This window comes from Triticum aestivum, chromosome 2D (genome assembly GCF_018294505.1).
Source record: "Triticum aestivum cultivar Chinese Spring chromosome 2D, IWGSC CS RefSeq v2.1, whole genome shotgun sequence".
Lineage (NCBI taxonomy): Eukaryota > Viridiplantae > Streptophyta > Magnoliopsida > Poales > Poaceae > Triticum > Triticum aestivum.
The window spans coordinates 24795125-24811202 of record NC_057799.1 but is presented as its reverse complement, the minus strand read 5'-3'; the positions used below and the strand labels follow the sequence as shown (position 1 = coordinate 24811202).

Here is a 16078-nt window from a genome sequence, read left to right as displayed (position 1 = left end):
GTATTTGAAGAAATAATCTGGGTCTCTCTCTTGCCGCGCCATCATGTGACGGATCACCGTCTGAGCATCACCGGCAGCGACTGTTTCCTGCTTGTAGCGATGGCAGAAGTTATAGATGTCCCTCGTCGTGCATCCAACATGGTCATATCCACCGTACTGCATGCACAACACATCCATGATTTTGTGTTTCTTGATTCCAACACTTTCCATCTCTATAATGTCCGCTTTCTTCTCGTCGCTGATTCTTCTGTGGGAACGCAGAAAGCAAGAAAGGTCTCGTGGGGCCAGAGGATGGTTGTGTTCATCGATGAAATCTTTCACAAACCACCGCCCTGTTTTCACGACTCTTGCAATGACAAATTTCGCTTTAGACCCCACACGAGTGATATTCCGTGGCTTCCTCTTCCTATCTTCTCTCTTCCTCTTCATGTGTTTCTCTTCACGGCAACCTTCACGACTACAGACAAGTTTCCTCAGAATTATCTTCTCGTTCGCTTCATCCCACTCAACATATCCTTTCCTCACACTAAAGCCTTTCTCAAGAGCATACTTGTTATAGAACTCAAAACCATCTTCCTCGCTATCAAACATCCTGCTGACAATGCCGTCGTACTCAGCCATACACTCTGCACTTACATCGGCCATGACTTCCTGCATATGACATATAAATGATCAACTGGTCTCAATCATGTACTGGATGCAAAGTAATTTCCATGCTCACATATTCCCCTCAAGATAAGAGGTTCAGAATAAGTTAAAAAATGTCCAACATCTCATGCCTTTTATGATTATAGTTTTTGTTCATATGAAGAAAGAAAAAGCTGCTGTACAAAGCTGCTGTACAACATCTCATGACTTGTTGATTTTCAGAAACTAGATGATTTTTTGAACATTAATTCAGAAAATTGTTGATTTTTATATAAGTGATTTCAGAACATAGCAAACAAATTCAGAAAGTGCAGAGAGATCAGACCCATTCCACTGTAAACTACACCTACACGTATTGGACGAACATATATTGTCAGTTCTCCACAGAAAGAGATTCAGAATTTGGAATACCTGCCCCAACACTGTGGTAGTAATTCAGATCAAAGAGATTCAGAAAGAGCAGAGCTAATAGAGCAAATAGATTCAGATTCAGCCAGGGGTTGAGGGAACAGGGAGGAGGAAGGCAGGAGTGGCGGCTACGTGCCTATGGACTGGTCGCCCGCGTTGCTGGTCGGCTTATGGGCAGCAGGAGGCGCTGCTCAGGGCGATGGAAGACTACGACCGACCGCAGCTGGAGCCTCCAGGACCTCGCGCCAGCGTTGTCTCCGCCAGGACCTCACGGCGGCGCGGGGGGTGGGTGGCGTGGGGTAGCTTCCACAACGGCCAAGCCCAGCCGGGGCTTCGCCTAATGGATGTCGCGCCGGCCTGGTCGCCAAGGTCGTCGCTCCTGCGCAACCGTCTAGCCAGATGCGGGGGATTGACCAGCGAATTGACAGAGTTACTAAAAAAACAATTACGCATGACCATAATACCCTTGTTGATTAAATTTAACCTTTTTAGTTAACAAGTTATAATCAACGGTGGAGAATAATTAAGGGAGGAGTTACATCAAATTACAAGATGTAACTCCCCAATCACCGTAAAAGAGCTCATTCATGAATGGCACCATGTTTGCAATTGCACAGGGCGCTAATGGTTAAATTGTTTGTTGTGGTCTAATATTTTTTTCTGCTTCCCTATTGTAGATAAAGCAGATGCACTCAAACTTGTAATTTTGACTCTGCTTCTACAGCAATTTTGATATATACACAGTGTGTTTTCATGACTGCTATGAACGTCAGTTATGCAAACATAATTCCAATGAATGCATGTGCTATTGGAGGAATTCAATTCAAGCTCGGTACTGCTTCGTTTGCTGCTTCTACCGCATGGTATTCTTCCTAACAGCAGATTCTGTGGAACTCTAATGTCTAATGGACAAGTTATTATCTGTGCACTATTATGCCTCATGTTAATTATCTTGCGAGATGGGTTCATATGTTGGTATTCTGGAGTAATTGCTCCAGGTGGAACTGACTACTCTAAGTCGCCACTCCCTTCTTGATTTCAACCATGTATGTGATAATCTCCATGAAGTGGAAAGAGTGGAGTGAAAACGATTGGTCTACTGATGTATCATGCTTTTGAGCCGACTCCTACCCTATGTTTGCGCAAGGAACGGACGGCATGCAACGATGTCCAGCTGCAGGAGCTCATTGCACGTCAGAGGATCCAATTGGTATACCCAAACCACCGAGATGACCGGTTAATTTGGGAGCTAGCCAATCATGTGTAGCAGCCCTTAAGATAAGTACTGCTATATATATTACTGAAGTCCGCAGTCGGGTGACTTCTCAAAAATGTGACTCTGCACTCCTGTAATCTAGCTTCTTCCTCTCTGCTTGTGTGGGTTGATTATAATTGTTTCTTCATCATATCAGAAAAATGGCATTTGCTACTGCGATCCTATGTGGGGATTTGATCAATGCTATTGTATATTGGGATTGTCATGTTAAGTTTCGTGATGCTACTATCAAGTTATGCATTTTTTGCATGTAGTAGTACAATCTCCTCGAATATCAGCTTGTGTGGTGTTCCCCTATGGGTAACTCTATCTCTACAAGCTTATCTCTGCATCAAAGATTGGTCTCTCGCTCAGATGCCAACAAATCATGTTATCATCTTCAAATATATATAAACAAAGTGGTTTAATTGCAGAACATTTGAATTGTACAGATTAGCATTATATATCCATAATTTCAGACCCCAAAAAGGTTCAAGGTTTTTATGTGAGTTACTTTTTTTGTACAAAAGCTAGATCTCAGGCTGTCAACATTGTCCAATTTCATGCATATATAAAAAAAATTCTATTGTTATAGAATATTTTTCTTATAGGATAATTATCTTATAGATTAGATTTCAGGCGTTCGATATTGTCCAGTTTTATGCACAAATTCATGTACTAGATAAAATTTCTGTCCAACGACACCTTTCTGCTATCAAAAATTCTGGCCAACGATGACTTGCATTGCTCCTGAAGCGTACCAATTATTACATCATGTTGTTTATATCACCTTGACGTTTCATTGTTCATGAAAGGAACCAATTTAATCTTCAAGTTTTTTCCTCATTCTACGGGGGGATAACATTTTCTTAAAAGATGTTTTGCATCCCTATTTATTTTTATAAATACCAACCATTTTAATTTAAAAATGTACGGGCGCAGCAACGCGCCACATCGATGATCTAGTTTAGAATGACAGTGTGAATGCAAGCATGGCTTCACATGTGATGGGCTTAGACGCCTTAACCCTAAACCCTAATCAAGAAAGAGCTCTCAGTCTGTCAATCCTTGCTATGTCTGGACCTGGCAAGTTTCCCCGTGTTGAGTCAAATTAAGCCATAGGCTCCACGCCTGGTGGTGCCATTCCGTCAATTCCTTTATGTTTCAGCCTTGCGACCATACCCCCCCCCCCCCCCCCCCCCGAACCCAGATACTTTGATTTCTCATAAGGTGTCGGCGAATCCTATAAGCAACATCCGTCGATCCCTGGTTGGCATCGTTTATGGTTGACACTAGGACGGTATCTGATCGTCAATGACCTTGCAGTCGACATTGAGGACCATGGCGTGCGGCGGTCTTGGGAGGTGAGTAGCGGTACTCTCTAAACTATCCCCTTATCCTACATTAAGTCTGTAAGTTGTGATGTATAATGCAAGGAGTCGGGATTCACACGGACAAGAAGAATGTTTAAGATTCTTTGTTGACCCGTTGATAATTGATGGCCATAACTAGTATGCTTGTGAATCAGGGTGTAACATATGTTGTATATTTCAATTACAAATGTTCCCGTGGCATATATTTATGTCTATCAGAAAATTTGAGCTTCTGCATTCAACAAATAGGAGGTCCTTCGAATAATCACTCCTTTCAAGTTCACCACAAATTGACTACCTATGGGATGTAAAAAAAAAGGTGGTTTTGTCTTCATTGACAAGCCCTAAATTGGGCCTGTTTGTGGCATAGGTCTACAAGTGGTAATGAGTCACCACTAATGGCTCTAAACTTGGGCCACTACTGATCCATCATGGAAGGTTTTTTTTTTGTAGTGGTGCTGCATTACCTCAACTTCCTGTACAGGTTTGCATATACAATGGTAATTTCGTGATCTGTTAGTGGTGCTCCATCCTCACTTTCTAGTTCTAGGCTCACGTGCTAGAAATTTAATACTATACACTAGTGTAGCATGTATCTCCACAGAAAGTATGTAAAACCTTCTATCTGAAACCACACCACAGCGCGCAGGTGGCTTATGTGGAACTGCCTGACTGGCCAAAGTTTTTCTATCGGCGATGCCGGCTTGAGCCAACTGACCAATATGGATAGGCGGTTAGGAAAACGGTCGGAAACAAGGTTTTTGAATTGTGTATAAGTAATGGCTATGACTGTATTAGCGTAAGAGAAGTGTACGGTGTCTTGGATATTTGAATTTCTTTCTGGTTCATATGGTACCGAAGCATATATTACCTCTCCTCTGAAGTTCAATACAAATTATCCACCTATGAATGGTACAAAAAGGGCTTGTACCTAGCTAGCTAGTTTCCTTCCACAAAAATACTCCTAAATCTTCTTGAGGGCTTGGAGAACGTCATCCTTGAGATCCTCAAACTTCTCAATCCCAAAGCTAAACCTCACCAAGTTGTCCTTAATCCCATTATTGGCCTTCTCCTCGCCACTCTGACCCCTGATGTAAACAGAAAACCATGCGATTGAGTGTCCAATTCTCCGGACAATATTACTGTTGCATATTGTACGTTGCAACGAGAGAAATCCGAAGGCATACCAGAAGGACATGACCGCTGGCTGCTGCACGAGGCTCTCACACCCACCGAGTGACATCGCGATGAAGGGTATCTCCAGAGCATCGATGAACCTCATGACACCGTGAAGGTCCGATGCCACCTCGAAGCTTATGATGCCGCCAGAACCGGTCATCTGGCTCTTGGCGATGTGGTGCCACGGGCTGGTGGTGAGCCCAGGATAGTACACTCGCTCAATCATTGGATGGTTCTCGAGTAGGCGCGCCATACGCAACGCAGTACGGTTCTGCGTGTCCACACGTAGCGCCATCGTCTTGAGGCCGCGTATTATCATGTAGGCTGCATCCTAGGGCAATTAAGTTGCATTGTGAGTGTTTAGTTTTAACGTCTAGTTTTTCTTGAATCAGAATGAGTGTTAAGATGAACTTGATAGATACAAGTACATACGGGACTAATGGTGCCGCCGATGTCGTGATGCCACACTCTTATCCTGGAGATGAGCGCATCGGAGCCACTGATGCATCCTGCGATGACCTGAAATGGGATGGTACGGTGACAAGTCTTGGGTCAATTGACGAACATACTAGTGATCTTGGCAGTAAAGGAGCAAAATGGCTGTGCAATTAATTGTATGTATATGAAAACTAAAAGACATGTGACCTAGGGTAGCTACTCACGTCGTGATGGCCGGCGATGTACTTTGTGGCGGAGTGCACGACGATGTCAGCCCCCAGGGTGAGAGGCTTCTGATTGATGGGTGAGGCGAGGGTGCTGTCGATGCATACCAGAGCCCCTTTGTGGTGACACAGCTCCGCGACGAGCTTAATGTCGATGCACTTGAGATGGGGGTTCGTCGGAGAGTCAGTGTAGTAGAGTGTCACCTGCATCATAGCCAAGCATCTCAGAGTCAGAAACAATCAATATACATGCATGCATGCATGGATCCCTTTATTATATATGTGTTCTGGAAATTGACGTACGTCGCCCTTGTCAAGAACGGCCTTGAGCGTCTCCGTGTCATTCAGCTCGACGAATGTCACCTTGATGCCCAACCTAGAGAGCTTGTCGCGGATGAAGGCACGCGCCTCGCTGTAGCACTCGGTCGTGGTCACCACGTGGCCGGCACTGGGCGGCACGAGCGCAAGTAGCGTGGCGACGATGGCGTTCATGCCGGAGGACGTGACCAGCGTGGACTCTGCCCTCTCGAGCGCGCTGATCTTGTCCTCCAGGACCTTCACGGTGGGGTTGCCGTAGCGGCCATACTCAAAGCTGTGGCGCCTGCCTTCCTTGAACGCGATGAGGTCGTCCGAGTTCTTGAACCAGTGTGTCGTGCCGCTCACGATCGGTGTCGTGATTGAATCTGTGCCCGCCATGCTGCCTACCTTCTCCCCAGCGTGGACCACCACGGTCTCGTCGGAGGGAGTAGCACGATTCGTCTTGGGTGCCGTTGAGGTTGCGACCACGGCGTCTTCCTGCTCCTGCAAGACCGGCACAATGTGGTCGACCCAATGAAGGGTGGCACCAAGGAGCGCCTCGGGCTGGGGGCTCAAAGCGGTGATGTGCTGTGAAGAACGGCGAGCGCGGGGCAGGCGGCGCTGCTTCGTGGGCGAAGCCTTCTTGACGAGGGACGATGACGGCGCCATTACTTTGTATAGTGGGAGGAATATAGCTAGTGCGAACAGCTGGAATCGAAGTGATTAGCCAAACTCGGCGCTTGAGCGCTGGAGAGGAAGAGATGCTTGTTTGTGTTATTTCTTACCTTAGGATAGTGTGTATATATACATATACTGGGAGGCCAGTCTGACTCAGTGTGCGTCTATATATAGATGATTTTTTCTTCAAAAAGGAGGATTGCCTCCTGCCTCTGCATTAAGCGATGAACACACCATCTTTATTAGTTAGCGTGGTCCCGGGCATCTAGCATTCCACCCACAATGGCTGGCCACACAATCACGATTCATAATGTAAAGGAACATATATACCTGTTTACGTAACAAATGCATCTTAGAAAAGAACCCGAATTTTTGCGCAGTCGGATTTACCAATTAATATCTCAAGAAGGAACCAGTGTTTAAACATGCATAATGCTTATGCCTACCAAAACAATATGATTGATATCTGGTACACTCAATTAAGACCTCTCGCAGTTGGACTATCATAAGAGTTTCATGTGCATTGCCACCTTAGCACTAAAAATAAAACATGGCACCACAATTAAGAATATGACGGAATGTTTCGGTATCATATTATGACACCGTATCATAGGACATCTAACAAGAAAGTTAATAGAAATAAATCATAACTACAATTTTATCTTGAAATTATATAAATAAATAAGTGAAGTGACAACATGATATTAGCAAGCTATTCTATGATACCATGCTGGAGAGGTAGCATCTTATATTAGTATGATGTATTGATGTGCACACATGCATGATACTAAACAACTATGACATATCTAATTGATTTAGGGTTTTTATCGTTTATGCCACTAGCTGTGTCCCACTACTCAGTTTTGTCACTAGCAGTTTCAGCTGCTCAAAACTGACATTGCTTCGTTAGGTGCATGCTCAAATATGCCACGAGACACAATTACCGCCAGCTCAAAGCCCATTTACCATGTTATATGACCAAAATAGCCATGGACCGACATGTCAGCTCTCACTCTATCAAACTATGATAAAGTGTGGTTCCCACTCGATCCCAAGAGCGCTCTTGTTTTCTCTAAAATTATTCACTTGCTTGACAAGTGAGGCCCACATTATTGTTAGATAGAGAGAGCTGACATGTGGGGTCTAGGGTTATTTTTGGTTTTATAACATGGTCAACGGATTTGACCTCACAATAACGATGTTTAATGGCATGTTTGAGCAAACATTTAATGGAACGATGGCATTTTTAAGGTGTCTAAATGGCATATTTGAGGAAGCATCTCATGAAAAGATGATATTTTTCAGTAGTTGTAATTTCTAAGGGCAACACTGAGTAGTGAGACACAACTACTCATCAATTTATTATCGATTAGAATTTAATTTTTTATTCATCCCGGCTTGATGTGTATATCAATAGCTAAGCCTAGATTGCAGATGTGTCAGCTATGACAATCAGAGCATGGTTATGGGCGCTCGCTGATCCGTCAACGGTGATGCGGAAGACCCGTGGGATGCATGGGGAGCCTTCTGCTTCTCCGGGCACAGTAGCTTCACCGGTGGGGTCTAGTGTGCGGCACCGACGGCATCTCAACAGGTGTGTGGCAGGCTCACTTGTGCCTATTGTCAGCGACATTGCCTCAATGGCGGAGAAGATCATGACCCCCTCTAGTTTCCCAGCAAGACTTCGTTCAATGCTAACAGGCAACATGCATTCTGTACGTCTGACATTATTTGCCTTTGTCGTTTTGAAAATTTACTTTTGTATTGATGATCTGGACGGCCAGTGTACCTATAGCAAAGAATGTCTTCAAATTGCATTGATGGATATACGGACGTCATGGCTATTGATAAATCTTGCGTACTACGTAGGCCACCATTCACGACCGAATGTACTATCTGGAAATGGAAGCCCCATTGAACAGTAGATTTGCATGTGCAGCAACACGTTTTGGTCAAGCTACTTCTGTGCACAGCGGGCAAGTAGAACCCTCGTCCTGGATTGGATGACGCCCATGCTAACGTGCTTATTAAGTTGGAACTCTTCTCCTACTTCTACTCTCTGCAATGCACAATTTGGATAATACCAATATGCGTAAGATCGACAAAATGATGGCGATCAGAATTTGCCTGGGGTACGATAATATTGTTCATGTAAACCACCTTACATGGGACGTAACTTCTTCACTCAATATGCATAAAGCAAAACGCGCTAGTCGGAACTGGCGATGAAGTAAGAATTATAGTTTTTGTACTCACAATGAGACAATCTCACACCTCATCATTAACGAAAGTTTGTGTCTACTACATGTCGGTCATTCAAATAGCATTCAGTTTATACCTATCCACAGGTGCTCCCAATATATTTGATCACTGGCTTCATGAAATACCAAATAAGTATAGTATGCCCATAAGTGCGAGCATCTGCCTTATTATGATCGGTTTAACTATGTAGAAACGACATTGTTTTTAATGGCACAATTTCTTCTCCAATGCAAGTTTTATACTGTTTACGCATTGCTTTCGTACGTGGCCTACGCTATACCGAATTGAGTATCAAACATTGTTCAAGGTACTGTGTAGGCGGTTGGAGCCGGTGACTAGAGAGGTTTTACTCAACATGAGCAATCTCCGGATCGGTTCATCACCACTTTCGACATAGCCATATTTTTAATCTCATATGACTTCGCAGTTGTTATCAATGTGTCATATTTTTTATTTTCTCAAACCGTTACTTTTGATAGTGTGCTACTTAGCTATGCAGAGGTCGGATGTTGCTCATCATGCTTTCTACCTCCATGATGCTACACTTTAAGTTAATAAAAACGCTTCTTATTAAAAAAATACTAAACCACCTTTACATTGTTAGTAGTCAAAGTTTTAAAATGTAAAAATTGCATAGAATTATAGGCCTTATACTTTAAAGCATAGCAACTAAGTACCCAATGAAATTGGTCAAGTGTAGTCATTCTTGCAATGGCCCGGTCACATCACGTAGAGAAAGGTGAAGATCTTGGCCCATGTTCTTTGCCTGAAATAGTGAAAGCGAGAACATAGCACCCTTAATTAGTTCACGAGTCACATTTTCAAAAAATAGAAAATGTGAAGTCCATTGTAATTGTGTTTTATTTATCCGAGCGAGCCCTGTTAGCCATTAATATATTATAATCATATTATATTTTTTCAAAAAGGTGGTTGAGACCCTGCCCGCCCGCATCAATGTGATCTACACGGTCATCTTTCTTGAAGTAAATGCAAGGCAACGATGCCAAATTTATAATCAAGGGGAGTACATAGCATAGAAACTATGGCATAATAATTGCAAGATACGAAATTAACACTTACGACTAAGTCAATTTCTTCCACAGCAACAAACTCAACAAAGGATAAACGCCCTTACCATGTCAGGTTGGAGAACTTGTCAAGACAAGAATTCTAATCAGTGAAAAAAATAGCGCGCTATAGCGTTGCTAATAGCACGTTATAGCGTTCTGGGCAATGCCTCACAAAATAAATCAATTTGCAATGTCTCTCTAATAGCATATTTAAAGGATACACTATTTTTTCATAGCCACTATTTTTTTCATTGACTATAGTGCCGAGGCCAACCACTAAAGAGGAGTACGTCAACACCGAGATGACACCTTCAACAATGTACCGCCGCAGGTCTATCGCTGATGAGCCCGACGAGTAAAATTCAGCAGCGTTTTTTTCATCCCGGCCTTAAAGCGCTGCCCCAGTCACCATCGTGATGACAAATCTTCCATTAGCCGCCCCAGCCAAAACTAAATGCCAGGCCAGAGAGGCGCCAGTGGATGGGTGGGACATCATTCCACGTTGGACAACCGCTTCGACCGACAGGGGGCTGCAATGTCGTGGTGTGCATCTAGTTATTGCCACTGCACACCGTTGCGAACAAACCTGCAACATCCACCATGACCACGGGGCGCTGCCCCGGCATCTTCCATGTGAACTAGCTTGACAGACAACAATGTGCCTGATGTGGACGAGGAGCTGACCTTAGGCTTATAATTGATAAATATTGTGATCCTTATTGCTAATAATGAAAATGAGCATAATGACATCATAGCAAAGGATTTAATGTTTCGGGTTTGAGGTTTCGCTATATTCCAACAACTACACGGTTGTTGATATATCTATTCTTCTGAAAAATGTTTGTGCTGCACAGGCCCCTATGGGAATGTGCAATTTCACTGGACCCCTTAGCAAATCGAGCCCCCAAATTACTTTTTAATACAGTGATTCATTAATGTGCCAAATCCCGGAAGGGCTCTTACAAAGGCTGGATATTTTAGATTCAGATTCTTTGGGCAAGAAGATAGTGAAAAGGAAGAAAGAAAAACCAGGCTAGCCTGAGCATTCATGACCTGCAGGTCAAGAATTATGCCCTACTTATTAAATGGTTGTTCAAACTACTTACTGAGGATGGCGTTTGACAAACCCTTCCGCACAATAAGTATATAGGCCAAAAGTTGTGTTTAAGGGTTATTGGAAACCGGGCGACTCACACATTTGGGCTGGTATAATGGTGGTAAAGAAGCATCTTTTTAGTTTTGGATCCTTCGCGATAACTGAAGGATTGGAGATTCATGTTTGGGAGGACAACTGGCTAGGCAATAGCCGCCTCCGAGACAACATCTAGCTTTGTACCGTATTTTTCGCAGTAAGAATGATACTCTGGCGTTGCTGCAACTATTTCATCTATATCATGTACTTCCATTATCCTTATGTTTGGGTATTTCATCTATATCATGTACATCCATTATCCCTTCATCATCAACCCGTTCAACTAGGCGGGCTAGGTATTGTCAAATATAATTTCATCCATACCATAAATAACAATTGTTAGATATGAAGAAGTTATACAGACAAAATATATTAGAAAACAGAATTACTTGGAAATACATATTATATTGCTTCAATTAATATATTTTTTAGACGAATCATGCATGACGTAATATATGTTTAGATAATGCAAGCTTCTTTTTGCTCTGGCCTCCGTATCAAGGATGCATATACCCAAACTTATTACAAAATGCATATGCTTTTAACATGTGTTCAATCTGTCGTAATATGCCATGGAATTAGTTAGACAACTATGAAGTTATTATGAACAATAATAATAACGTTTAGATGTTTCACATTTTAACTACATACATTTGTTCACTTCATAACAAACAGAGTTTATAGTAGTGTCGAATACAGATACACAAAAAGGAAAAATGAGGATATACAACAGTTTAAATTTCAAATTGTTTATCATGTATTTGTGACAACTGGTTTATTTTTGCTAGATATTTCAAATGCAACAATAGAACTTTTACATATAATACTTCACCACAATAACCTATGTTAAAGTGCACTTTCAATAGAATACTCCTCAACCCTAACCCATGCACACCATCGTGAACGCTCCAATAATTGTAAAACATATACCCCTTTGGTTTCCACAATACTTTGCATTTTTTGACAAAATCAATTAGCCCACTAGTACTCAGATCTTTCGGCATATTAACAATATATTCCGTTTGACCCCTACAGGCCATACTCCACCTTATTTGTGGAGCAAACAAAAATAATTAGCCATGACGAAAAATGATGATCGTACAAACATGTGCACAAGAGTCAGACATGTGAAACTATATAAAAATAAATGTGTGAAATACATAATAAATACATTAGATCTAATTAATATATAGAACAATACTGGTAGAAAAGTCTTATTTCTCTCTGTTAATTTTTGTGTGCATTCCTAGATAACAATTCCACATTCAAGTACGTATTTTAGCTATTTTATCATATGATCCAAGGGGTCAAGGGAGCATTATAAACAAATAGTAGTCAGCTACCAGACAATCATGGAGCTAGTATGAGTGTATGGCATATATATATATATATATATATATATATATATATATATATATATATATATATATATATATATATATATACGTATTTCTTCTGATGAACTCAATTAATAGAGAGGGCATGAAGTTGATGTATTTAGGGCCACCCGGTGTGTGGTTAAAATTGGTACAGAAGCGACACTGTGAAGTGAGAATTCGTATATTCTAACATGGGGCATAAAGCTAGAAATGGCGATGTCCCAATTTAGGAGCACCTTTTGATATTTTGTGTACTAATTTTTCTGCACCAAACTCTTTCGATGCATCCAACGCTAGGTCCCAAGTTAAATTGAAGATCCTTGTTATCTCTTACTTCTTAGTCCTTCAAATTAGGACAAATCTAATAGGTTATACTAAATGTTATAATAACACATGAATGATCATACATTATATTTAGTCACTCTTCATCGTAACACAGATAACAATGCATGTCAAACACATCTACGCATGCATGTAAACTGATTTTCCAAAGAGGGCCAGTCTGTATTGAGAAGTCATGAATCACCTAGTGAAGAGTATTACCGATTCTGTAAACAACTCTGCTTTGAAATCACTCTCAGTGTTGCAGTTGTATCTCCACTAGTAGAAAACAGGGCTTTGGTTCGGTCCAGGCCAGCCCATTAGTCCCGGTTCATTCACGAACCGGGACCCATCGGGGCATTCGTCCCGGTTCGTGAGCCCAGGGGGCCGGCCGGGGCCTCCTGGGCATTGGTCCCGGTTCGTCTGGACACATTTGTCCCGGTTCCTGGCATGAACCGGGACCAATGGGCCTCGCTCCTGGCCCACAACCATTGGTCCCGGTTCATGGCTCGAACCGGGACAAATTAGTTGCCTATATATACCCCATCGCCGCAGTAGAGCACTCCACAGTGCTCTGTTTTTTGCTCGCCGGCGAGGGGGAGGGCATTTGGGTGCTCTAGCTCACCTCCTATGCACATGAGGTGTTCGATGAAATGCCTGAGCCACACTAGTTAATCTTTCTCCTCTCGAAACTCGACCTCCGAGCTCCATTTTCCCTGAGATTTGTCTAGGTTTAGCGGTCCGTCACGCCCCGTCCCCGTCTTCACCGCCGTCGATCGCTCGCGCCGGCACAACCGTGGTGAGCCTCTTGTTCTTATCTTCTTTCTAAAAAAAATTATTACTTCAGATAGATACTTGTCTAATTTTCTTACTTTTATTATTCCTTGTTATTATATAGTGCGATGGTTTTGGTATCCGCCCCCGTCGGCCCTCGTCCTGTCTATGATTCGGATGTGGTATATATATTATCTTTTTATAACTATTTGGTTCATTTATTGTTTATGACAATTATGCTGACCAACGTGACATAGATTTTATTTATCTAGGAGGTGGTTGAACCGGAAATTCCAACTGACCCTATTGTCGAGAGGTTAAATTTAGTTGAAGAAGAAAACAATTACTTGAAGGAAAAAATAAAAAAATTGAGGAGGAGAAGATGATATTGGAGTTGCATGTTGCGGATGTCGTCGATGATCACAAGATCAAGATGGATGCAATGCGGTTGAAGATTAGAAAGATTAGAAAATATGCCATTAATACCGAGGCTTGGTATCATTATGCCGTTGGATCAATTGTTACCTTGGTTGCGATTATGATCGCATTTCTTGTTGCATTGAAATGTTTTACATAATTTCAGTGTGTGGTTTAATTAGATGCTCTGGAGAGCTATATGTTGTTCAATGAGAACTATGTATGTACTTTGGTTTTAATGTGGATGATGAACTTCTATTAATTTGGTCACTTATCTATTCATGATGTTGCCTTTGATCGAAGAAAAAGTGAGGACTTTCTCTCCACAACTATTATGATGATGCCTTTGATTTAGAATATCACTACAGTTACATATGAAGAAATGAAATGCCTATTGTAACAGACGAGTTTCCGTATGAAACCCTGATACTTCGAAAGAGATTGTCCATTTTGTACACGAAGTGCATCTAGTTTTTGTCGTAACCCTCTCTACTTTCTTGCACATGCTATGTGGATGAAATGATGATACCATGCCAACTTTCAACCTTTTCAGAGTTCATTTGAAATGCTTTTCAATTTCAGGGTCTTATAGCTCAAAATAATCAGTAAATGCATGAAAAATAACAAATGAAGTCAGAAAGGGTTGAAAATTGATGATGTGGCTTTGAATGGTGCATTTTGAACACAGAAAAAGTCTGGAGTTCAAATAAGTTCAAAAAATGAAATCCCTTTGTAACAGACGAGTTTCCGTATGAAACCCTGATACTTCGAAAGAGATTGTCCGTTTTGTACATGAAGTGCATCCAGTTTTTGCCGTAACCCTCTCTACTTTCTTGCACATGCTATGTGGATGAAATGATGATACCATGCCAACTTTCAACCTTTTCAGAGTTCATTTGGAATGCTTTTCAATTTCAGGGTCTTATAGCTCAAAACAATCAGTAAATGCATGAAAAATAACAAATGAAGTCGGAAAGGGTTGAAAATTGATGATGTGGCTTTGAATGGTGCATTTTGAACACAGAAAAAGTCTGGAGTTCAAATAAGTTCAAAAAAATGAAATCCCTTTGTAGCAGACGAGTTTCCGTATGAAACCCTGATACTTCGAAAGAGATTGTCCGTTTTGTACACGAAGTGAATCCAGTTTTTGCCGTAACCCTCTCTACTTTCTTGCACATGCTATGTGGATGAAATGATGACACCATGCCAACTTTCAACCTTTTCAGAGTTCATTTAGAATGCCACGAACCGGTACTAAATGTGCTAAATGAACCAGTATTAAATGAAATGCCTTTGTAACAGCCTTAGAACCGGTACTAAAGGAATCAACTAAAAAGCTTTTATAAACCTCTAGTGTTTTTTAAACTAAAATTATAAAAAAATTATGCAACTAAAATTATCAAAGTATTTTATGTTCAAAACATGAAAAGTAGTAAGAAACAAAATAAACTTTAATAAATAAGTAGAAACAAAATAAAGTAAATTAAAATTTAATAAAATAAATAAGTAGAAACAAAATAAAATAAACTTTAATAAAATAAATAAGTAGAAACAAAATAAAATAAACTTTAATAAAATAAATAAGTAGAAACAAAATAAACTTTAATAAAGTAAAATAAATAAACTTTAATAAAATAAATAAAAATAGCAATAGTAAGTATTTTGTTGTAAGTAGAAACAAAATAAAATAAATAAAGCAACAAAGAAAATAAAAAAATAAAAAATGCCAACTACTGGGCCACCACGGCCTGAATACGACCAGAAACCCAACCATGGGCCAGGATTCAGGCCCGCAGATGGCCCAGTAAGCCCGCAGGCACATCGTGACGAATTTGGCCCGAAAGCCTGCAGTTGAGAGGAGCTCGAGAGGGTTGGCGCAGCATCGCTTATAAACCACTCTCGAGCTCTCTCAACTAGCGAGGTGGGACTAAACTTTTGGCCGCGACGCGGGCAGCAAGAGGCCTTTGGTCCCGGTTGGTGCCAACAACCGGGACTAAAGGTGTGCATTGGTACCGGTTCGTGGCACCAACCGGAACCAATGCCCCCCCCTTAGACCCGGTTAGTCCCGGTTGGTGCCACCAACCGGGACCAAAGGCCTCTGCTTCCCGCCCTTTCGGCTGCTGAAAAGAGGCCTTTGGTCCCGGTTGGTGGCACCAACCGGGA

At 41.7% G+C, this 16078-nt stretch overlaps 1 protein-coding gene across 1 annotated transcript; it reads right to left on the bottom strand.

Annotated features, from left to right (window-relative positions):
- Positions 1-4606: 4606 nt before the first annotated feature.
- Positions 4607-6576, bottom strand: LOC123048429 (probable cystathionine gamma-synthase 2). Its single transcript, XM_044471532.1, has 5 exons — positions 5829-6576; positions 5526-5729; positions 5296-5382; positions 4872-5194; positions 4607-4772 (listed from the first exon to the last, which is right to left on the bottom strand). The coding sequence occupies exons 1-5, from the start codon at positions 6489-6491 to the stop codon at positions 4649-4651; spliced, it is 1401 nt and encodes a 466-aa protein (XP_044327467.1). The 5' UTR covers positions 6492-6576; the 3' UTR covers positions 4607-4648.
- Positions 6577-16078: the final 9502 nt, after the last annotated feature.